General features: G+C 36.3%; 1 protein-coding gene across 1 annotated transcript; it reads left to right on the top strand.

Annotated features, from left to right (window-relative positions):
* Positions 1–886: 886 nt before the first annotated feature.
* Positions 887–25655, top strand: LOC120348883 (dual specificity mitogen-activated protein kinase kinase 4-like). The gene is made up of 9 exons (XM_039435105.1): positions 887–1384; positions 1821–1926; positions 3736–4059; positions 7438–7501; positions 9899–10132; positions 13284–13403; positions 14959–15138; positions 20029–20264; positions 24958–25655. Exons 1-9 carry the CDS (start codon positions 1309–1311, stop codon positions 25121–25123), a joined length of 1506 nt encoding a protein of 501 aa, XP_039291039.1. The 5' UTR covers positions 887–1308; the 3' UTR covers positions 25124–25655.
* The last annotated feature ends 126 nt before the right edge of the window (positions 25656–25781 follow it).

Below are 25781 nucleotides of genomic sequence, written 5' to 3'. Positions count from 1 at the left end.
ACCCAATGGCCGAGAGCGTAAATGCGTGACACATCAGAACTCAAAGCTCAGTAAATTACAAACATGATCTAGGTTCGAACCTCGGTCAATGACATTTTTTTTGTCGATGAATTTCAACTTTTATTAGCCATTTTTTATATTAGTTACCGTAATTTAAATTTCAATCAATTTTTTAGATATATTTTGAGACAAAACTGTGAAATATGCAATTATATTAATTTTTTAATCACATTATTTAAAAATAGTAATGAAAATACTATTCATCCATCTATCCATGAGATATTGCACCAGGCGCAAAGCGTGAGCTATAAAAATTCAAACAATTATTCGAAATATTAATAGTATAAAAATATTGTCACTATTGTAAATTAATAATTAGTAATATTGAAATTAATTGACAGTGAAAGTTGTCATAACCAAGATTCAAACTATCAAAATACGCTGTTTGAATTTTATTTATTTTCCAATTTCTTATATATTGGGAAGTTTTTTTTTGGTGTGGCGAAAAATAGCGTTCGCAACACGGGCAAAAATGTTTTCCGGCTCTCAATCTTTTCTAGTCCTCGGCCTACGGCCTCGGACTTGAAAACCGATTTCGAGCAGGAAAAGTCTCATTTTCGGCCCTAGGTGCGAAATATACTATTAAATCCACCTACAGACTCAGCAAAGCTACAGATGTTGGTGTGAACATAACTTGCAGGCATTGTTGCTCACGCGGACAATCATGATACCTATATAAAACTCTGTGAGAAAATTAAATTATGGTATAATAATATTTTATTCATTCATAGTCATTATTTATATTTCATTTTTTGATACTTTTTATTCATTTTATTCTTTTATTTTTCTATGCATTTTACTTCGAGGAATTCAAAGAGCAAAGTGCATCGCTGTCTCCTGTCAAGTGTCAGACAGACAGAACTAGTCAGATGTTCACATCTTTCGGTTGAGTTCAAGTTTTTCAATTTAGATTTTAATCTTTATTAACTTCTTAATTTGTTTGTTCAACTGAATAATGTCGCTTAATAACTTATAAATAATTAGGTCGTAGACAGAAGTTGTTGATTTTGTAGACAATTAACCTTATTTCAACAAACTCGCGTTGAAACATTGGTGCACAGTAGTATGTTTATAAGTTGTTCAGTGGACGTCAATTTTAACGATTTCAACAGTTCAATGACTATTAACTGGCTAAAACTAAGTGGCCAAGAACCAATTAATTCAATTTTCATACTCGATCAAATAAACTTGAGAGTTGACATTTAGAAATATTGTTTCAAATATCGTTTGGTTTGTTGAGTAGATAATATGGCGGAAAGTCAAGGAAAGGCTGTTCCAACATTTTCCTCGTTTGATAATATTGAACGGCGACCTGGATCTCATGGTAAATATATTTAATGTATTCATTTTAATCTTATAATAGTTATTTCCTTTTTGTTTGTACTTCCATTTGTAAATTTGATTAATGTCCACAATATGTCTAAGAAGGTTAGGTTATGTGAGCTACAAACTTCCTTGTACATTCATTTGATATTCATAACCTTACTATTGAGCGAACAAAGTTGAAATGCTTGAATGATTGATATTTTGTTGAAATACCTTTTATTTTGTGTCGACAGTTTGTAGTAAGTAAGCCTATTTATGTTTGTAAACAAACATTGATATCAATTCATTTAAAACAATTCCTATCAATATGTAATTGACATTTTGTTGATCACAATTAGACTTTTATGTGTTGACAATTTGTAGTAAGTGAGTCTATTTTCAAAAAATGTAATCTTTTATTTTTTTTCGTTGATTTTGGCCGTTCTATGCTTCAGATAGGAGAAATAAGTTGAAACTTTTTTCTTCACTTCCGATTAGCAGTCATACCGTAATGAACAACACGAACTCAGGACACAGTGATCTCATGAATCTTTCAGCTTTGTAAGTAAAATATTATTTTTATTATTCATAAATTGTTATGTTAATGCCAGTTAGCTAAGTGTGTTTGAATAAGTCAGGATTTTTGATCCTGTGCCACCCGATTTGTGACCCATTAAGGCCACCCCTTATTAAGGTACTCTCAATGGTCACCCATCAAGTACGGTGACAATGATTTCCTGACCACTCTATAGAACTTGGTCTCATAGTTTGGTTCTTATATATGAGAGATCAGACTAAAGCCAATCTCTATGCAGTGGCGTAACGTACACCCCCGCTGCCCCCGTGGCGCAGGGGGGCCCGGATAATATGTAGGCTAATATAGGTTTTCTGAAAAAATAAAATTACCCGGGCTAGGACCCAAAATGATAATTATATACCAAATTGAATACTTGAAAAAAATAAATAAATAATCATGGAAGTAACTTTTGATAAAAAAACAATAATTTTAGACAAATCTTTTAATACGTTATAATCAGGACTAATTTGTGAATTAAGAATAATAAATACTACTTGCTGAGAGTACAATACTCTGTGTCTGCAAGCAGGAATGTATATCAGCATATAGAAAAGGTAACATAAGATGATATCCCATGGCTTAGGTCGTTTATGTTCCAAATTTCAAGCCGATTTTTCAACTCGAGCCGATTACTGTCGACTACTGTTCATTATTACTGTTTTGGCTGGGTGAGAGTGTAGGAGCGACTACCAGTGTCACATAGCTTCACGAAAAATTATTACCAGAACTATCAGCTCGAGTTAACACTGAAAATTGAAACATAAACGCCCTATACCATGGAATATATTCTTGTGCTATAGTGAGGTCCACGTTATAATGGCAGTGGAGAAAGATAGCAGAGCAACGTTGCCGATCCTCTGTCTTGTCAATGCCTTCTATAGACGGTAGCTGATACAGGTTTATTGTTGTAATATTAACTGTTCATTCTTGTTTTAAATAATCAATTATAGTTTATTAAGCAAGATATTTTTCAATAGTTTCATAAAGAATTTTCATAATTATTATGAAATATTTTGTTAATTAATTATCAATTCTAATTTTTGAATAGTAGCGCTCATCGAAATTCCATTTAGCTGTTTACCCTGTTGTCAATATTTGCAGTAGCACAAGTCTTCGGGGTGAATTACAGCATTTAATTTGGATTTTCGTTTAATAATAATTAATTCATTAGCATTTGAATAATTGCAATATCTCAGTTGTAGACTGACTGACCGCTATGGCTTCGTATAAAGTGAGCGCTGCTATCCAGAGATTGTCAGTTTGGTGTAAGGGTAAGCATTCCTGACCGGCAATTGGGAGGTACTGGGTTCGATTCCCGGGCTGACAAATAATTTTTTAATAGTATCGCTCATCGAAATTCCATCTAGCTGTTTACCCTGTTGTCAATATTTGCAGTAGCAGAAGACTTCGGGGTGAATTACAGCATTTAATTTGGATTTTCGTTTAATAATAATTAATTCTACTTTGTTAAAAGACGATCTGGAAACGAAACATAGTGAGAAATAGATAGCTGTATCCGCTTTGTTGAATGATAGACAAGGATAGCAATTCCATTGCTAATTAAACACTGTCATTATAACGTGAACCTGACTATTTTCTATGATATTACTTGCTGAGAGTGCAAGATTGGGCGTCTGCAAGGCAGGAATAAATATCTATTAATTTATTATCAATCAGGTATGCCTATCAAAAATACCGTATTTTTGTTTGATGTCAAATTTTTGCACATGCACCAATTACTGCACAGTTTTTGTTCAAATTTCAACACCACTCTCTCTGTCTTTCTTTTTTAGGTCTCGTTATTCCCCCACCACAATCCAGCACCATCCTCATCATCATCACCACACGCACCATAACAATCATCACAGTCAACATAATAGTCACCACAACAATCATCAAAGTCACCACGGAAATCATCAAAGTCACCACGGAAATCATCACAGTCACCACGGAAACAATCACAGTCACCACGGACACCATCACAGTCACCAGGCCGCGTCACCACAGGCCGGCAGTCGGTTTGATGGCGCGACGGGTGGAGGGGGAGAGTTGGCTAGGAGATCACTGCCCAAGATCAAACCGTTCTCGCAGACTGATATTGTTTGGGAGAAGTCCAGGTTGGTTTAAAAATAACATTTGTATCGACTAGTAGCTCTGTGAACAGTAGACCTCGCGCAGTTCTCCACAGTCTCCTCTAATACTGTCCATCAGAGTAAATTCTGTCCTGTCCTGTCGTGTCGGTGAGATATCGGTGAATAAACGACTAACGGCATAGCCATCTCTAGGGAGAAGTCCAGGTTGGTTTAAAAATAACATTTGTATCGACTAGTAGCTCTGTGAACAGTAGACCTCGCGCAGTTCTCCACAGTCTCCTCTAATACTGTCCATCAGAGTAAATTCTGTCCTGTTCTGTCGTGTCGGTGAGATATCGGTGAATAAACGACTAACGGCATAGCCATCTCTAATACAAGGCCGCGGCCTACGATATTGCAACGTCACAGTGTAGGCCTAGAATCTAATACATGATTGGTGAAAAAGATTTTTAAAAATCTGGCTATTTGAAAAATGCCAGCTGATCTTTTTCACTATCATGTATTAGATTCTAGGCCTACACTGCGACGCTACAATGTCGTAGACCGCGGCCTTGTATTAGAGGTGGCTATGCTAACGGCTGTTTGGGTTGTTGTATCGACAATGCTAATAATTTGATGAAAGCAGCTATGCTGCTATCATCAAAAGCTTACCGAGTTCAAAGCAGAGAAAAGTCTAAACTACTTAAGTGGCAATGCATAGTCCACACAACAGCTGTGTTTTCATAAGTAACATTGAGATATTGAATTGCATGCGACACTGCATGCAATTTATAATCCACTCGACATCTGATTTATGATGAATAATTCTATAGTTTGATTTTTACTCTAATATTGGCGTATGAAGGAGGCTCCTTTTCCTTTTATATTATCCTTGAAATACAAAATTTCTAAAAAAAACCTTGTATATACGTCGACGCGAAATTAAAAAAGGAACATACCTGTCAAATTTCATGAAATCTATTGCTGCGTTTCGCCGTAAATGCGGAACATAAATGTAAACATATAAATTAAGAGAAATGAAAACCCGTCGACTTGATTCTTAGACCTCACTTCGCTCGGTCAATTATTCATATTCCCATTAGATCCAATACAGGGTGTCCCACTAAAGTTCTAACAGTAGACCTGTAATGAAAAATACCAACTTTTTGATTGAGAAATGAGGGCTGACGAAGTTCCTCCTCAGGAGTGAAAAATACATCCCTCATATTATCTCAACCAAACGTTTTTTCCATATTAACTTTGGAACACATTGTCTAAACTGCAAACTCTGTTGTATAAACCGAAGGGAAAAAGATTTGTCGAGATTCCATTAAAGGGCATCTCTTTAAGTTATCACTTCCTCATTACAATAATTACAAGCTTTACTTTATACTCTTTCCTCATGCTCCTGAACTCTGGAGCTCACGTATTTTAAAGATTTTTCATCAGCTGATTCGCCTTTGTGGCCTTACTTTGTTTTTATAGCTCATGTAAGCGCTAAATATGCAAGTAGGAGACACCCTTGTGCTTGCGTCGTCTACTCTGTTTTCTATTTATGAATTGAGTTTAAGGTTAGTTGAGTTTAGAATTTTGAAATAATAGCGTGAAAAAATGTCTATGAATCTAAATCTCTATAATAATATTCAGCATAATCTTACTAGTAGTTCTGTGAACAGTAGACCTCACGCAGTAATATTCTCATCCACAAGTACTTGATTGAAACTATAGACCTTATGGAAATACAGCAATAGACTGGCTTCTCCACACATCTGTGTAATCACTTGTCAGCTGATCTATGATGAATAATTCTATAGTCTGATTCTTACTCTAATATTGGCGTATGAAGGAGGCTCCTTTTTCCTCTTATATTATCCTTGAAATTCAAAATTTCCAAAAACTTTGTATATACGTCGACGCGCAATTAAAAAAGGAACATACCTGTCAAATTTCATGAAAATCGCGCAACATATAAACATTTAAACATTAAGAGAAATGCCAAACCGTCGACTTGAATCTTATACCTCACTTCGCTCGGTCAATAAATCGCCTACACTCTCATCTTCTTAAATGCGTATTTCCTATTTTGTGATGGCTATCTTTATATCTTTTGTATTTATTTTTTTGTAGTAATGATGGTGATATATCTGGTTGAATCTAAAATGAGATTTATAGTTCTCAACTATTGATTTTGATCGTATCTGGTATAGTTTCCTCTCCCTCATACGAATTAGTTGAGCCATTTTTACTATTAGCAAAAGGTGATAAGCTGCTCTAGACTAGACTCACCTTTTTTGAAGCATCTGCTTCAAAAGTTGAGCAAATGCTCTAGTTTATTCATACAATTTTTAGTATAAGCTCCTACTTTTGAGCAAATGCTCAAACTATTTTTTTGATGAGCATGAGCAAAAGGTTTTGCTTACGTTTATTCATAGAAAATGAAACAAATGCTCCATATTTTAGAAGTATAAACAAATGCTTAACTTTATTCATATGGCCTATTGTATTCTACTATTATTCAAATAATCACTTAGCTGAATAATCGCAATTCTTCGTATGTAGTCTATTATTTGGTGTTTTAGACTTTGTATTATACTTCAGTACTAGCCGTCAGGCTCGCTTCGCTCGCCATATCCGTCTAGCCAGGACCCCCGACTGGATCGTCCAGAAATGAGATCAGCGGCTCGCTTCGCTCGCCTGCATTTTTCATTTGAGCATGCTTCATTCCATCAGAAAGTCAAAGTATTGAGAAAACGCAGAAAAGCTGAGAAAAACGCTGATTTTGGGCGTATCTTTGATGGAATATTAGAGTCACCTCATTACAACATTTTTAGACCCTTCCTAAACCTCTGTCTAAAATTTGGACATTTTCTGTCTTACTTGATGAAAGAATTGAGAAAACGCAAAAAAACGCTAATTTTGGGCGTATCTTTGGCGTTATTTCAAATTCCTTCTAACACAACATTATTACACCCTAACTTAGCTTCTGTACTTAATTTGAACAATTTCTATTCATTTGTTCTCGATAAATCTGAGAAAGCGCTAAAAAACGCTGGAAAAATACAGATTTTGGGCGTATCTTTGGAAAATTTTCCAAATCCGTTCTTAGTGCGCCTCTAAAGGGCCAACTGAACATACCTACCAAATCTGAACGTTTTTGGTCCGGTAGATTTTTAGTTCTGCGAGTGAGTGAGTGAGTCAGTCAGTCAGTGAGTGAGTGCCATTTCGCTTATATATATATATATTATATATATATATATATATATATATATATATATATAAAGATTTATAGTGTTGGGTTTTTAAAACTAAATCATTGCCGAAATAACAATGGATGTCCAATCTGATGCTATAAGATATAATCATGATTTCACAAATCTGAACGTACAAGTTTTTCTAATGTAGTGTTCTTTTTTCTAATTTCAGGGAGAAGTTCAAATTCTGCCAGAGCATACAGAGTACAGGAACGCTGCAAGTTTCACCTAATGATGTGAGTGCTCATATTTTGAAAATCAGTTTCATTTCTACTCATTTGCCTCCGCCAATTCATCATTGAAAACTCATCTTCTAACTTCTCACAATTTCATCACATTGATTTTTCAACGTTACTAATTTGATGCCCATGTTATCAGAGTATTTATTTATCACATTGTGTACAAATACTTAACATGAGGAAAGGCACAACAGGCTCATGCCCAAAACTATCCCATTTCCAATTTATACTATACTGTCCAGATCAAAATGTTGGCTGTGTCACTTTCACTTTTCAAAATACAATTTACACTCTTCAATACTCACATAAACGAGCAAATTTTGAATTAAATAGATACTATTAGGGCCGTTTGCACAGTGCAAGTTTAAACTCTGGGAAAGTTTAAACCTCCAAAGCAGGAGGTTTAAACCAAATAATTTGGATTAACTTGACATCAGTAAAGATTTGATGGGGAAACAGCTCATAGTAAATTATTTTTCGACGGTTGTTGTTATTGCTTCTGTAGACGATAATAATTATTTAGGTTATAGTGAATCATTATTTGAATGTAAAAATAATTATAATGGCGGAATTGATAGAAGTTTTTAATGCGATTGATAAAGTAAAAATAATTATAATGGCGGAATTGATAGAAGTTTTTAATGCGATTGATAAAGATCATCTGCGATGACTGCGAAGAAATGTTAAAACTGAGAAAAATGGGGCAAAAAACGATTAATTTAAATTTCTGGGATGATAGAGAATTTTTTTACGGTTTTGCTTGAATAAAGCAACTGACAATTTAGTATTTGATTGAATAAACCACTTGATAGAAATTAAGACAATTTTTAACGGTGGTCTTGGATTAGAAAACATGTTTTTAATAACACATAACTGACATATTTCGCTTTCGAGAGATTTCTAATAAACGAGAAAGACCGTAGTAGATTAAAGCTTAACAAAATAACTTTTTTATCTCAAATTTAAAAATATATTTTTTGGTGCCAACTAAACATAAGTTTTTGACGAATTTCTTGATTGCTTTCCACTTGTATTACCGTAGGCTACAGCTTACAGCTCTGTGGATTTTGAACAAGAAAATAGTAGCTACATATAACCTCAATTTACTGATGGTTTGTAAACAAATAGCAAATTTCCTGTAAAAATTACCCATCCTGATATTATAAACGATGACATTCTATTACCAACTTAATGCTAAACTACTTTAACTTGAACTGGATTAGTAAATGCACTGAGAAAATCGATTCAAGTTCAAACTTTCAGATTAACTCAAACTTAATCGAGTTCAGCAATCTATACTGTGCAAACGGCCCTAAGCGCCGGTTGTACAACATCCGGTTAAATTTTAACCGTGATTGATTCCACGAGAACCAATCAGAGAAGCCGTCTTTTCAAAAACGCCTTCTCTGATTGGTTCTCATAAAATTAATCACAGTAAAAATTTAACCGGCTGTTGTGCAACAGGGCCTTTGAGTCTAAAATCAAGAATCTAGAACAGTAACTTAATAATTATTATTCAAAAATTCTAAATAATTAATATCATTAGTCTAATTAGTATCATTATTCGGACCATGTTAAGAACTGTACACCAATGTATCAACTCTTCTAGTTTAATTTCCTTGTTAACAGTGCTAGTAGGCACTAAGAATTGTGTTTCATCAGCAAAACAGTTCAATTGAAAAAATGAGACACAGATGTTGTCAATGCCACTTTAATTTTTGTCTCATTTTTTCATTAAGTAGAAATACCAAAATGTCTCTTCAAAAACAATCAATTTCTAAAAATCAGTTTAATTTCACCAGTAGTTATTTCCCATTTTTCTTTTGATTTCTCCATTGACAGTGTGGAGAAAATTCATTCAATGGAATTCTGTCAATAGTCAATAAACAGTAAAAATGATCAACTGGCTTGTTTCAAATTGATAAATTCACGTATGAGAAGCCCGTATACTGTACTCTATGAGAGTGTAGTACATGGGTTTTTGTGACATTTCACATTCCAAACCTAGATTTATCAGCCTAATCACCATAATCCCATTCAGTGCACTAGAGCCAAAACCACTTCTCCATCCACTCCAATTTGATTCACATGTAAACAGTACCACCACTTCACATCAGTTTCCAATTTGATTGTTGTGCTTTCAGTGCTGCGACTTCACACCAAACTCCTATTTGATTCACATGTAAACAGTACTACCTTTTCACATCAAATTCCAATTTGATTCCCATGTTAACAGTTCTACCACTTCACACCACTGTTCCATCCACTCCAATTTGATTCCAATGTGAACAGTACCCCGACTTCACACCAATGCCCAATTTGATTCCTTGGTTTAAAGTACTATGACTTCACACCAATGTTACACCGTTTCTAATTTGATTGTTGTGCTTTCAGTGCTACGACTTTACATCGGACGACATGCAAGATTTGGGTGAGATCGGCCGGGGTGCTTTCGGCACGGTGAACAAGATGGTGCACCGCACCAGCGGCACAGTGATGGCTGTCAAACGCATCCGCAGCACTGTCGATGAGAAGGAGCAGAAGCAGCTGTTGATGGACCTCGAAGTGGTCATGAAGTCAAACGAGTGTCCTTGTATTGTCCAGTTCTACGGTGCTCTCTTCAAGGAGGTATGTTCTGTCTTGGAGAAAAGATAGCATAAGAAGATATCCAATGGTTTGTACAGGGACCGGCATATTAATCTGACGATTTTATAGTATTATTGTTATATTGGCACCACTGTCATTGAAAAGGCGGGAATGTTGTTCATCGACAGGTCTATTCATGAAATTTCATTAACCAGTATGTCGTGGTCAAGTGAACATCGAGCGTTTGTGATTGAAGCGTATTTTAAAAATCTGGTGTGGCGCACTCACACAACTTTCCTTGCCGTTATGAAAATTGATCACCTGGCGCTAGTGTTCACGCGCATCTCAAGTCTACTATTCGAAGAACTGAGCCAGCTAGTGACAGGACAATAACGCTGGATACAGAGAGATCTGCTATCCCTTCATAGTGAATGATTTAATAGAATCAACAGTTGCCAACAGTTTGCAATTGAATAATCACATTTTCTCGAATTTCAAGCTTATTTTCAATTTTAGGTGAAAATGTTACTGGACATTAATTGTAGAGATTTTCATGCTCAATCTTTTCCACTTGAATTTTTCTGTTTAAATTATATCTGAGACCTGATAATTGGAAATCTGAAATCAAACTTTGCAAAGATGGGGCGGAGCTTCTGAAATTTTTACAGATATGGGACTTGTGGCAGTTGATATAGCTTATCAATGACTATTTTAGGTATAAATTTGATCAAAATCAAATTTAACCTGTTTTTGACAACATTTTCGCTATTTTAGTCGCCATCTTGAATTGCATTTGATCGAAATTGTTCGTGTCAGATCCTTATATTGTAAGGACCTCAAGTTCCTAATTTCAAGTCATTCCGTTAATTGGGAGATGAGATATCGTGTACACACACATACAGACCAATACCCAAAGTCCACGTTTTTGGACTCAGGGGATCTTGAAACGTATAGAAATTTATAAATTGGGATACCTTAATTTTTTCGGAAAGCAATACTTTCCTACCTGTGGTAATAGGGCAAGGAAAGTAAAAATAATTACTGTTATTTTAGCACAGCGTTTATTTCGCAGACATTTCAATTTAAATCGACACGTGCCTGTTCCCAGTAGGAATGCGATCTTGTTGTGGGTGAAGAATTTTAGGAACACGTCGTCTGCTTTATAAACAAAACAACAGGACGAAAACGGACTGTGAGAACGCCTGAAACATTAATGCGGTAGGAGTAGCTGTTACACGGTCTCCACGACGTTCAGCAGCGAAATATGCTGTTGCGCTAGCCATTTCTGATACGACGAATTCTTCTTTCCGACCTGAAATTCCATCCGTATAAGATAATGTTAGTGCAACAACTTGATGCAAATTATTGGGCACATTGCAAAGCCGCTTGCGAGATCATTCTCGGAAATGTCCACTTGAATGACATTCATTCAAGTGACGAGGCACATTTATTCATTTGTCGGGATTTGTGTATAAACAAAATATTACCGTTATTGGGCAGCCAATAATCCACAGAGCTAAAGGAAGTCATTCAACGTGAAATTGAAGTAATTCCACAAGTGATGATGAGTGAGCAATGCCAAATTTTAGAATTAGCTCAAGTGAGTGTGTGAAAAGTAACAAAAAATATTCGGATCGGCAACGTTGTTCTCCTATCTTTCTCCACTGCCATTATAACGTGGACCTCACTATATGTTTTTTCCAACTCCGCTTGAAATCTTGAGGTGCGTACAGGCTTTCGCTCTGCTCCGCAATCGAACGTTACTAGAGCAGATCGATTGATGATCGACCGGGGAGCAAGAGTGGAACGCGAGAAGAGCTAACATCTCCCGTAACGTTCATGTTGGAGCGATAGCGGAGGGTGCGTGGAGCGATTGCGGAGCGAGTGCGGAGCGTGTTGGAGGCGCGTATATCTGTACGCACCTCTAGCCTTAAGAGCAAACACTAAATTCTTTGAACTAATACCAAGAAACAGTTCTCATGAATGGTTGATACTCCTTGAATGTTAGGCTAGGAACACACCAGTTAGTCAAGGCAAGACAAGACATGATCAGACACAATACTTCACATAGTTGCTTATGAAGACATGTCTAATTTCTAGTAGTGAAACATTTGCCGAATTTAAAGTGATGACAGTACGTCAAATTTATATAAAGAAACTTCTCTACTATGCATGGATGAGGAAGGATGAATTTACAGTGAATAATAACGTTTCTATATATAACCTGAGAGTTACATCTCATAACATTTATAATATTTACTATTCAGATTTGACAATAGTGCGAAGACAATTGGGGTATCTTAGCTCAAAAATAATAAATATCATGCCAAATGCATTGTCAGAATCTCTTTCTAATAGGGGAAGACAGAGGATGGAACAGATAAATTTATACAAAGTGGGTGATACAAAAATTTTTCTTCGACATCAGTCAAATATTATAATTACTAGTAATTTTGTTAACTTCGATTTTTTGTAGCTTTGATTATTAGTAAATAAATTTTTATATTGTCTAAACAGCTGATACTCTCACTCAGCGGTCAGGGGTTTTCCCTTGCTGGGTGGTGCCATGTAATTTTAATTTATTTGTAAAATAGCATAATATTATAATCTAGAATATTTCTTTTGTGAGTTTTTAATTTGTATTTTGTTTTTATGGGCAATACAGATGTTTTAAAAAAATGACTAATCAGTGTGTGTTGCGTCATAAGCAACAATGTGAAGTATTGTGTCTGATCATGTCTTGTCTTGTCTTGACTAACTGGTGTGTTCCTAGCCTAACATTCAAGGAGTTTCAACCATTCATGAGAGCTGTATCTTGGTATAATTAGTTCAAAGAATTAAGTGTTTACCCTATTAATGATTTGATTCACAAGAACTAATCATAACTTATTTGTAAATGCACATTTTGTTGAAAAATATTATACAACTAAGGCTCAACTCACACTTACGCGACTCAGGTCGAGAAGAGACTGAACTTTAGTCGAGAGCATGTGTTTTCAAATTGTGACGTCGCGGGGACTAGAATCGACTGGTCTGAGTGTCACCATTTGTAACATGCTCTCGATTAGAGTCGAATCTCTTCTAGACCTAGAGAGTAGCGTAAGTGTGAGTTGAGCCTAAGTATACCGTACCTACCAACTTGTGATTTATGATTTTTTTGTGGTTTATTTGTTCATGGTTTTTTGTTTTCCAGGGAGACTGTTGGATCTGTATGGAGCTGATGGATACCTCTTTAGATAAATTTTATAAATTTATTTACGAGAAACTAAATCAAAGGATACCGGAAACCACCCTGGGCAAAATCACTGTCGCTGTAAGTACTTTTATTATTTCAAAAAGTTATTGTAAACTCGGTTAAGTTCACTTCTAATGAGAAATAATAAATAATGTCATAGTACCCTTTTTCAAATAAATAAAATTATTTCCATTTAAGAATTTAACAAGATATTCAACAAAACCTGAATAAATCTCAGATAATTTATTATTACTTTTATGTGGGTTATGATGCATATAAATTACTAGCTTGCCCGGCGAACTTCGTACCGCCAAAAAGTCAATGTATCTCATGTCACACTTGCTATATATATGGTGAATCATGAAATTTATCTGACAATCAATATTTTAATTTACATCTCAATACGGACTTCCTATGTGCTTAGTCATGAAGCATTTATTCATTTATTGTACAAAATACTACAATCATAGTATAATTATGACACTGAAGGAAAAACTAGGCTGAGCCTGTACTATTTCTCTCCAAAAATTTTGATAAAATGTTTATGTTGTCCAAAGGTTGACGCTATAATATCACACACTGCTTCGTTACTTGATTTTTGGTCCAGGAATAATGATTTAAAAACTATGAATTATTATTCGGAAAACATATTCTTCTCAATCGCTTGGTAGTAAGATCTATCAGTAAAGTATTGAATTAAAAAAATAGGTTCAATCAGTGTTTCAAAGATGAATTTAATGTTTTCATAGTTGTTGATTGTCAATAGATGGTCCAGGAAATATGCGATGTACGATGAATTTCTTTCATTTAATGTTTTCTACCGTTTTAATACCAGTACACAATTTATCACAGGGTGACGTGTTTATTACAGCTGGTAACTTGGGATGCTAAATCATAGTATCATAATATGATCATTAATCATGATCATCTTTCCGTTCTTCGGTAGCCGCTCGGCCGAAAATTTCGAAAATATAGGTCTGTAAAATGGATTAATAAATAATTATTAGCCCCCCTATTGAGATTTTTTGTCAGAAACCATCCCCAATATTCACACAACATATTCCCAAAGTTTCATGTCGTTTTGTCAAGTAGTTTTGAAGTCTATAGGGAACAAACATACAAACACACAAACAGACATTCATTTTTATTTATATAGAAGACTATGGAATTACTTCAATAAAAACTTTAATTTTGAAAAATATTAATCTTTTTCTTCATTTTTTTTTATTTAGAGATCATTTTGATAATGGAAATATCCTCTTTTCCTCAATTTTCCTTTCATCCTACTACCTCTTCTTTCTTTTATTTAGATTCTTCTCTCTTCTCTCCTGTCTTCTAGTTCTTCTTCTACTTGTTCTCTTCTTCTACCCCTTCTCCTACTTCACCTCTTTCTTCGTCTACCACTCCGTTTTTCTACTTTTTTCTATTCTTTTCGCACATCTCTTTTCTTCCATCATCATCATCATCATCATCAACTCCTTCTGTAGTCTCATTTATTTCCTCTTCTTTCTACTCGTTCTCGTTCTCGTACTCGTTCTTTTTCTACCGTCTTTCTCTTGCAATTTCCCGATTGTTATTTTGTCGAATAAATCTAAAATCGATTCTTCATATTTTTTTTTTTTTGATTTGTCAGACGGTGCGAGCCTTGAACTACCTGAAGGAAAAGTTGAAGATCATCCACCGCGACGTAAAACCGAGCAACATTTTGCTCGACCGACGTGGCAACATCAAGTTGTGCGACTTTGGCATATCGGGCCAGCTGGTCGACTCAATTGCCAGGACAAGGGATGCCGGATGCAGGCCTTATATGGCGGTTAGTTGACTCAGTTCATTATTATCATAAAAGCTAAAAATCCAGAGGTTTTAACGGATTCGAAGTTATAATTCCGGCTAAACGTACCTCTTTGAAATGTAGGGTAACCGTCCACTGGAACCGTATTCAACCGATCCGTTCGGCCGTTGGATCGGACGAATCTGCCGGCCGTTAATTCGGCCGAATATGGTCGTCCATTGGAACCGTATTCAACCGATCCGTTCGGCCGTTGGATCGGACGAATCTGCCGGCCGTTAATTCGGCCGAATATGGTCGTCCATTGGAACCGTATTCAACCGATCCGTTCGGCCGTTGGATCGGACGAACCTGCCGGCCGTTAATTCGGCCGAATATGGTCGTCCATTGGAACCGTATTCAACCGATCCGTTCGGCCGTTGGATCGGACGAATCTGCCGGCCGTTAATTCGGCCGAATATGGTCGTCCATTGGAACCGTATTCAACCGATCCGTTCGGCCGTTGGATCGGACGAATCTGCCGGCCGTTAATTCGGCCGAATATGGTCGTCCATTGGAACCGTTTACGTCAGTTTAGTTGCCAATTATTGAATTAACTACTATCATAGCACCAAAATTTTTCATAAACAATGATTATATTGAGATTTGAAATTGAATAACAAATCCACTAAATTAGTTATTACAACAATCTTACCTTCAGATCCTATTGTCAGAAAGCTGTGATACACCAATCTGAATTTCAAAACAACAGAAATTAAGTTACCTATTTGGTAGGTATTCTATTCCAATTTCTTTTTAAAAATAATAGAAAAATGGAATCCTTTCTAAAATAAGTAATTTCAATGTAAATAATTCTGAAATAACCTTTCAATATTATTTATACCGGTACGAGTAGGTCTAACCTAAACGTGTAGGCTAACTGAAGCATGGATGAAGTCTAGGATGGTTAGTTATCAACTTTTAAAATGTAATTTCAGGTATTTTAATTTGTGTTTCTCATACGGTAATGTCTAAAAATTATTTCATTGTTTCAAAAATACATTTTAAATCAATTATACGACTTGTGTACCAAAGTATTTTGATAGAATGAAGAAAAATGGCGGCTGAGTTACTTTTGTACAGTCACTGTCAAAAGTAGAAATAAAATATTCTGGCAAACTGACAACATTGCAAAGCTAGAGAGAGATAGCGCTATCTGTTTTGTTGTATGATAGAAAATGACCGCATCAGTATTGTCAATCGTACACTGCCATTATAACGTGGACTTCACTATAGTCTCATTTCTTTCCTCTTCTTTCTCCTCGTTCTCTTCTCCTTAATCGTTCTTTTTCTACCGTCTTTCTCTTGCAATTTCCCGATTGTTATTTTGTCGAATAAATCTAAAATCGATTCTTCATATTTTTTTTTTTTTGATTTGTCAGACGGTGCGAGCCTTGAACTACCTGAAGGAAAAGTTGAAGATCATCCACCGCGACGTAAAACCGAGCAACATTTTGCTCGACCGACGTGGCAACATCAAGTTGTGCGACTTTGGCATATCGGGCCAGCTGGTCGACTCAATTGCCAGGACAAGGGATGCCGGATGCAGGCCTTATATGGCGGTTAGTTGACTCAGTTCAATTATTATCATAAAAGCTAAAAATCCAGAGGTTTTAACGGATTCGAAGTTATAATTCCGGCTAAACGTACCTCTTTGAAATGTAGGGTAACCGTCCACTGGAACCGTATTCAACCGATCCGTTCGGCCGTTGGATCGGACGAATCTGCCGGCCGTTAATTCGGCCGAATATGGTCGTCCATTGGAACCGTATTCAACCGATCCGTTCGGCCGTTGGATCGGACGAATCTGCCGGCCGTTAATTCGGCCGAATATGGTCGTCCATTGGAACCGTATTCAACCGATCCGTTCGGCCGTTGGATCGGACGAACCTGCCGGCCGTTAATTCGGCCGAATATGGTCGTCCATTGGAACCGTATTCAACCGATCCGTTCGGCCGTTGGATCGGACGAATCTGCCGGCCGTTAATTCGGCCGAACATGGTCGTCCATTGGAACCGTATTCAACCGATCCGTTCGGCCGTTGGATCGGACGAATCTGCCGGCCGTTAATTCGGCCGAATATGGTCGTCCATTGGAACCGTTTACGTCAGTTTAGTTGCCAATTATTGAATTAACTACTATCATAGCCACCAAAATTTTTCATAAACAATGATTATATTGAGATTTTGAAAATTGAATAACAAATCCACTAAATTAGTTATTACAACAATCTTACCTTCAGATCCTATTGGTTCAGCAATCTTTGTCCACAGACTCTTTTGAACATCACGACGATGATATATTTTGTCTCGCATATCTCGCTTATTGTAATAACTAATTTAGTGGATATTTCTTTATTAAATTTTCAAAATCTCAGTCATTGTTTATGAAAAATGTTGGTGGCCACGATAGTAGTTAATTCATTAATTGGCAACCAGCCAACTACTGACTAGACTCAAAGTTGATTACCCTGATCTACTTTCAGCCTACTCCATTTTATTAATCAATGATTTGATCTTATCTACCTATATACTATATAATTTACTTTACTTAATTTTTTTTTTTTTTTTTCTTAAATTTCATATCAATTGGAACTTCTACAATATTTCCATTTATAAATAAATCCTTAGTTGAATTAATGAAATTAACGTTTTGGTAGACAGTTAGTGGGAAGGATATTTTGAATATTCTTTCCGAAGAATGGACATTGATGCATACAATATTATCCACCGATATTACAAATTGCTTTTTTCATATCATGTACAGTTCAATAATTATTCTCTCAGTCTATATTATGTAAATTCATCTATAATTTTGCTGTATTGTAAGCTATTGTATATAAGTGTATAAGCCAGTATAAGCTAGTAATGTTCAAAGTTAGTAGACAGAAGGTTGGTCACTCATCTATAGTATTTAAGTTGACATGCAATTGGAGTGGGGGAACTGCAGCCGTGACGTAGGCTGTAGTACAGAGTAGGCAGAATATCACAATCTTAAAAATCATATGGTGTCGTATAGTCAAATTATATAACACAAACATTTTCTGACATGCAAGCTTTCTGTTTCTGCTCTACAATAATTATCAAATCATTTAAATAATACTAGCATTTTGCCATATAAAAGCAAAAACACCCACCTCCCAACCTTCCCTTTCAAACACTTAAGGCTTCTTCATCTTCTAGGTCGTGTTAATATTTTGTAGTTTGGCTGTTGTACATCAGCTTTGTGAATTTCGGGGATGAGATATTTTGATTCTCGTAGAACATGTGCTCGATACCAGCATGTGTTCAGTGCATTTATAATGAATGAAATTCATCGGATTTATCGGGATCGGTTTATCGGTTTATTGCGATGCATTGGTTTATCAAGATTTTTTACGGGTTAATCTGAAATTATAATAGTATAACGTTGTCTACTAACGCTTTTCCAGCTTATTAACTTTTTCGTGTCACGTTTTTAGATTCTTGAAAAACTTTCAACTTTATTTTATTCATACAAGTTGAATGAACTTGGAATATTTAACAACATCATTAGAATCGGTGATTCATTCGCTATAAGTATGGAGAATTTTTAAGTTCTAGGTCAATCTTGAGGAGATTAAACGACGATATATTATTTGAATATACAGTGAATAAACTGTATGCTCAGTGTGGTTACTCTATCACATTTTTACTACACGTGACGTCACGCTGGCGTTCCCCCCCACCACTTCGAATCATACACCTGTGAGTGATCAACATTTTGTCTACTAACGTTGAGTAATGTTAGCTAGCTTAGCTAGTTAGCTAGTTCGAGTAATGAGAATCATTTATGTTTATTTGTTCTGCAAACAGCTGTTTACCGGCTTTATTTCATGCATGGAAAACAGCTGAGATTGAATGACTATGTCAAAAACATCATTCTCGCCTGCAAAAGGCCCCTTCCAGTCCATGTGACTTAATATACTACTAGTAGTTCTGTGAACAGTAGACCTCACGCAGTATTCTCATCCACAAATACCTGATGTCACTTGTTTTAAATGTTAACAAACTCAGTTCACGTTTGAATTTGTAATCCATTTGATATAATTCATCCAGTTCCGTGATAATCTTTCTATCTGATGAAAATTATTTTTTTACAATAAAAAAAATATAATTTCTCCAGCATTATTTAGTTCATTTGTTTATTTTTAATCACCTATTGAATTAGTTTTTTTCGAATGTGAGAATATTGATACTAATGGGCACGCATAATAATACCATGACTGCAAAACAAAATATTGAAACCAAAGACCTTAAAGCTGCGATTAGATCAAAGTTATTAACAAAATTTTAATAACTCAATCCTTATAGATTATATTAGATTGAACATAACATATCATACACATGATGAAGATGTGTGTTTGTCAACTTCCGTTCAATCTTATAGAATCTATAAGGATTAAGTTACAGTATTAACATTTTGTTTATAACTTTGGTGTAAACCCAGCTTAAAGATGCATACCTCTTTAATGTCTTTGATGAAACTATAGACCTTATACAAATACAGTAATAGACTGGCTTCTCCACACATCTGTGTAATCACTTGTCAGCTGATTTATGTTGAATAATTCTATATTCTGATTTTTACCCTAATATTGGCGTATGAAGGAGGCTCCTTTTTCCTTTTATAATATTATCCTTGAAATGCAAAATTCCCAAAAACCTTGTATATACGTCGGCGCGTAATTAGAAAAGGAACATACCTGTCAAATTTCATGAAAATCGATTACCGCGTTTCGCCGTAAATGCGCAACATATAAACATTTAAACATTAAGTGAAATGCCAAACCGTCGACTTGAATCTTAGACCTCACTTCTTTCGGTCAATAATGATTTGTTTTGTGTTTGTGTTTAGCCGGAACGTATAGACCCTGACCGGCTCCGGCCCGGATACGACGTGCGTTCGGACGTGTGGTCGCTGGGCATCACCCTGATAGAGGTGGCGACAGGTCGTTTCCCCTACCCCAAGTGGAACTCGGTGTTCGATCAGCTGAGTCAGGTGGTGAAGGGGGATCCGCCCAGGCTCACCACCAACCAGGACCCCAGTGGGCTCTCCTTCTCACTCGATTTTGTGCAGTTTGTCAATACTTGGTGAGTCAAACAATCAAATACTTGAGGACTGACAATTTTGTGAAAAGAAGAACTACAGGGTTGTGCAGAGGAAACGCATGTTTTTCGAACAGACAGTACTCGTCAACGGGAGAGGGTATTGCCCTGGAACGAATGTTGGCAGACGACCCATACTATGCCATTTCAGTTGCTATGAGCGTTGGAACGTACAACATTGTGTGTTCGCTGTTAAGCAGTTTTTTTTAGAAACAATGAATCTGCAGTCACAGTGCAACGCTTTTCCGTCAATATTTTAGAGTTGGGCGTCGAGATGCAATGCCTGATCGAAATACTGTACTCCGATGGGCTGCAGCGTTTAGGAGTACTAGTTCTGTGATGAAAAAGAAACCACCTGGTCTTTTCCGTTCAGTTCGTACTCCTGAAAATGTAGACCGAGTCAGTGTCGTCGAGTCGATCGTCTAGGACTAGTAAAAACTGCCGTTCTGACTCGGTCTACACTTTCCGGGGAACGGGGAAGACAAGGTGGTTTCTTTTTCATCACAGAACTAGTACTCCTAAACGCTGCAGCCCATCGGAGTACAGTATTTCAATCGGGCACCTCGACGCTCAACTCTAAAATATTGACGAAAAGTGGTTGCACTGTTACTACAGATTCATTGTTTCTAAAAAAAAACTGCTTTACAGCCAACACACGATGTTGTACGTTCCAATGCTCATAGCAACTGAAATGGCATAGTATGGGTCGTCTGCCAACATTCGTTCCAGGGCAATACTTTCTCCCGTTGACGAGTACTGGCTGTTTGAAAAACATGCGTTTCCTCTGCACAACTCTATACAAGACTTAACCTATTTCGGACTATGTGTTATCTAAATTTGGGAGAGGAATAGCACAAGGTTACCTTATTTTTCCTCTCCCTATCATTTTGATAATGTACTTATTGTATAAAAGAATAAATGAATATGTATGAACCTCTGCCATAGAGAAAAAGGTAGCATAAGAAGATATCACATGGTTTGTAAAATTCATTCAAAGTTTTATATCAAATTATGGTTGGAAACAAGTTGCATTTGTTCTAATCCTAATTAATGAATAATTATTATTAAATGAAATTCCAATTAAATGCTGTAAATCACCCCGAAGACTTCTGCTACTGCAAATATTGACAACAGGGTAAACAGCTAGATGGAAATTCGATGAGCGCTACTATACAAAAATTATTTGTCAGCCCGGAATCGAACCCAGTACCTCCTAATTGCCGGTCAGGAATGCTTACCCGTACACCAACTGACAAGCTCGGATAGCAGTGCTCATCTTATACAAAGCCATAGCGGCCAGTCAGTCTACAGATGGAAATAAATTGGATAAAAAGTTGAATTTGTTCAAATGCTAATTAATGAATAATTATTATGAAACGAGATTCCAATTAGATGCTGTAAATGATGAGCGCTGCTATCCAGAGGTTGTCAGTTTGGTGTAAGGTAAGCATTCCTGACCGGCAATTAGGAGGTACTGGGTTCGATTCCCGGGCTGACAAATAATTTTTTAGTAGTAGCGCTCATCGAATTTCCATCTAGCTGTTTACCCTGTTGTCAATATTTGCAGTAGCAGAAGTCTTCGAGGCGATTTACAGCATTCAATTGGAATTTCGTTTGATAATAATTATTCAAATTATGGTGTTGTGTATCAAGTTGAGATGATACTGTAACATATTGTGCTCATACTATATCATGTGAGTTGATACAGTATCATTTTGTGATGATATTGTATCATTTATACCATAGAGAAAAGATATCACAAGAAAATATACCATGGTTTGTAGAATTCATTCCAAGTTTGGAAGTTTTGTATCAAATTATGTTGTTGTGTATCAAAATTTATTGATACTGTATTATGTGTGGTGATACTCTATCATGTGTGTTGATACAGTATCAATTTGTGATGATACTGTATCATTTATACTATAGAGAAAAGAGCACAATAAGATATCCCATGGTTTGTAGAATTCATTCCAAGTTAAGGAAGTTTTGTATCAAATATGGTGTTGTGTATCAAGTTGAGATGATACTGTATCATATTTTGTTGATACTATATCATGTGTGTTGATACAATATCATTTTGTGATGTTACTGTATCATTTATACCATAGAGAAAAGATATCACAAGAAAATTTCCCATGGTTTGTAGAATTCATTCCAAGTTTGGAAGTTTTTTATCAAATTAATATGTTGTTGTGTATCAAAATGTCTTGATACTGTATCATGTGTGGTGATACGTTATCATTCTGTGATGATACTATAATGTGAATTTTTCTTCTATGCTTGGTTTTGAAGCATCTATATTTAAAAATCTACTTTGTGAAAATAATTAAGGACTGAACATTTTGTGAAGTGAACAACTACAAGACAAACTATTTTGGACTATGTGTAATCTTATCCAAATTTGGGAGAGGAATAGCACAAGGTTACCTTATTTTTTCTCTCCCTATCATTTTTGATGATGTACTTATTGTATGAATCAATTTATGGTGATACCATAGAGATAAGATAGCATAAGAAGATATTATGATCCCATATTATTAGGACGTTTCTGTTGCAAATTTCAAACCGATTTTGTGTTGGCTCAACTCAAGCCAATTACTCTCGACTACTGTCTTAGATTACTGTTTGTGCCGGGTGAGAGTGTAAAAACGGTACAGTGTGAGAGACTACCAGCGTCATATAGCACCACGAAAAAGAACTACGTGGACTATCAACTTGAGTTAACAATGTGTACGCTCTGTGTACAGTAAATTGTGCCAGTTCCAATCGTAAATTTTTCCATCACGTGACTAGTGCAAAATGCTCCCATGGGACGCCATTTCAAAATCGTTGGTTCGAGCTTTTGGCGCGCACATATAAAGTTGATTTACACAAAAATGTGTCGTTTACTAGCTGCGTGAATGAGAAAGGCTGTTTCACAAACTTACCGTCTGGAAAAGTGTGCATTACTCTCAAATTTTCTGTAGAGAAAAATTCATTTAAATGTTTGAATGGTTATCCAACATCATATTGGTTATGTATTCTATGGCTATGCTATTGTAAACAAACTATCAGCGCATGCGCAGAGAAGCAAGAAGACTACAATAATCGACCAATGAGAGCTCAGATAGTTGGAACTGTACCAGGCCGGACAATTTACCAGGCTTCGACTGTGGGGCAGGATTTTGGAACTGGAACTGGTTTCTGGTACAGAATCTGTCAAAACTCTTCCCATGGAACGCGGAACTTTTCACCTGGTAAATTGTGAATCGGACAATTTACCACATTCTATGTACCCAGAACGGGCTCAATGGAATTTGGAACATAATCGCCCTATACCATGGGATAGGCTGCTAAAAAAGCAGTCGTTAGGTCATGTCAGAGGCCCTGAAATTGATCAGCTGCGACCTGAAAACTCTGACACCAGACCTGAGCCAGCCAGGTCACTCGATATTATTATTATTACCATGGGATATATGTAATGATACAGTATCACTACACATGATACAGTATCAAGACATATATTCTTATGCTGTCTTTTTTCTATGCTCCTATTCATTCTATATACTACCGATTACTGTCTTATTACTGTATGACCGGGTGAGAGTGTAAGAAGGGCACAGTATGAGAGACTACCAGCGTCACATAGCATCTAGAAAAAAACTTCTAGGACTTTCAGCTTGAGTTAACAGTGATATTTTGAACATAATCGCCCTATACCATCATCATTTTGTTATGAATTTACTAATAAACGGAATATTACCACGAAAAATAACTACTAGGATAATCGGCTTGAGTTAATAGTGAAATCTGGAACATAATCGCCCTATACCATGGGATATATTCTTATGCAGTCTTTTCTCTATATACCTACGAATTTACTAACAAATAGTAATATTTTTTCCCTCCAGCTACTGTCTAAAGTACTTACTTTACTCCCTGAAACATAATACTAAAGTGTCACTTTTTCGCTCTCGGTAGTAAAAAACTGAAAAACTCCCTAAGGAGTAAAAGTGACTCCATTTAAATAACATAGGAAGCATCTCTAATTCAAAAACTCACATGTATTAGGTTAGAAGGTCTAAGCTCAGATGAGAAAGCGTAATAGAGGTGTTTGTCATTGAGTCAACTGAATCAATACTACAACAAGAAATTTGAACAACTCATGAAATATATGTTTGTATGATATTATATTCTTATTTTGTAGACGATAAAAATTTTAACAATTTTAAAAATATTTTATTCTATTCAAAATACCAGCCAACAAATATTTTTGATCTGCAATTCAAATCTGAACCGCGTGATCTGGAGTCAGCCATTTTTGGTAGACACCCAGCTGTACAATTGTTACAACTTTTGCCGATAGATAGCGCAATCGACAGTGCCAATCAGACGGCTGGTTTTTAGGTTTTAGATTTTAGGTTATGCTGTTAGGAAACATTGTCACCAATACGTAAGTTATCAAAATGATTTTATTTGCAGTTTCTATAAAAAAATGTAGATGGAGGAAAAATGTTGTGTACATCACGAGTGAAAAATACTTTTTCTCCCTCAGGAAAATTGTTCCCCTCGGCTACGCCTCGGGCTTCAAACTTTTCCCTCAGGGAGAAAAAGTCGTACTTTTCACTCTAGATATACAAATAATTATATTCCAAGTCTTTTTAACAATTTTTATTAATTTTAATTGTTGTTGCAGTTTGATAAAGGATGAGCAGCAGCGGCCGAAGTACAACAAACTGCTGGAGCATGCGTTCATACGTCGCAGTGAGGCTGCTCAGGTGGATGTGGCCTCGTACGTGTCACACACACTGGACACCATGGCCAACCACGGCCAGTCCATATTCACCATGAACATGCAGTGATGGCTGGCTGCCAGTGTAGGGTGGCCTTAATAACATCGGACATAGGAAATTGTTGATACTCTATGATAGAAAATTGTTGATACTCAGTGAAGAGTGTAGGGTGGCCTTAACAATCGGGGAAGGACTGGGCTGCAAAAATTGTTGATACTTGGTACAGTGTAGGGTGGTCTTAAAAGGATGAGTTGAATCAGACTGGATATGGAAAATTGTTGATACTTGGTACAGTGTAGGGTGGTCTTAAGTGGATGAGTTGAATAGGGCTGGATATGGAAAATTGTTAATACTTGGTACAGTGTAGGGGGTCTTAGAGGATTACTTGAATCGGACTGGACATAGGAAATTGTTGATACTCTGTACAGTGTAGGGTGGCCTTAACGAGATGACTCAAATTAAACTGGTCATAGAGAATAGTTGATACTTGTTCCAGTGTAGGGTGGCCTTAAACCTAGCGCCGCAGTGCAGGATGGTTTCTCACAGCTTGGCGTTGTTGTCATTTGAGATGGGTGTCTGGCTTGGAAGTGTTACGGCCGCATTGCAGGATGACTGTTAACGGTTGCCGGAAGATCAACAGCTGGGTTTTTTTCGTTATTTTTCGTGATAGAGAAATTCTGATTGCAGATTCGTTCTCAGCGACCCCAAGTTTAGCCTGAAGGCTCAA

This window comes from Nilaparvata lugens, chromosome 8 (assembly GCF_014356525.2).
Source record: "Nilaparvata lugens isolate BPH chromosome 8, ASM1435652v1, whole genome shotgun sequence".
NCBI classification, from domain to species: Eukaryota; Metazoa; Arthropoda; class Insecta; order Hemiptera; family Delphacidae; genus Nilaparvata; species Nilaparvata lugens.
The sequence above is the reverse complement of the archived record's forward strand: the minus strand, read 5'-3'. Positions and strand labels throughout refer to the sequence as shown.

What these genes read in the sequence shown, in the direction of transcription:
- LOC120348883 (XM_039435105.1), top strand. Translation starts at nt 1,309, where the DNA reads ATGGCGGAAAGTCAAGGAAAGGCTGTTCCAACATTTTCCTCGTTTGAT. An exon ending in CTCATGAATCTTTCAGCTTT is followed by an intron (nt 1,927 to 3,735) that starts GTAAGTAAAATA and finishes TTTCTTTTTTAG; the next exon opens with GTCTCGTTATTCCCCCACCA. An exon ending in TGGGCAAAATCACTGTCGCT is followed by an intron (nt 13,404 to 14,958) that starts GTAAGTACTTTT and finishes TTGATTTGTCAG; the next exon opens with ACGGTGCGAGCCTTGAACTA.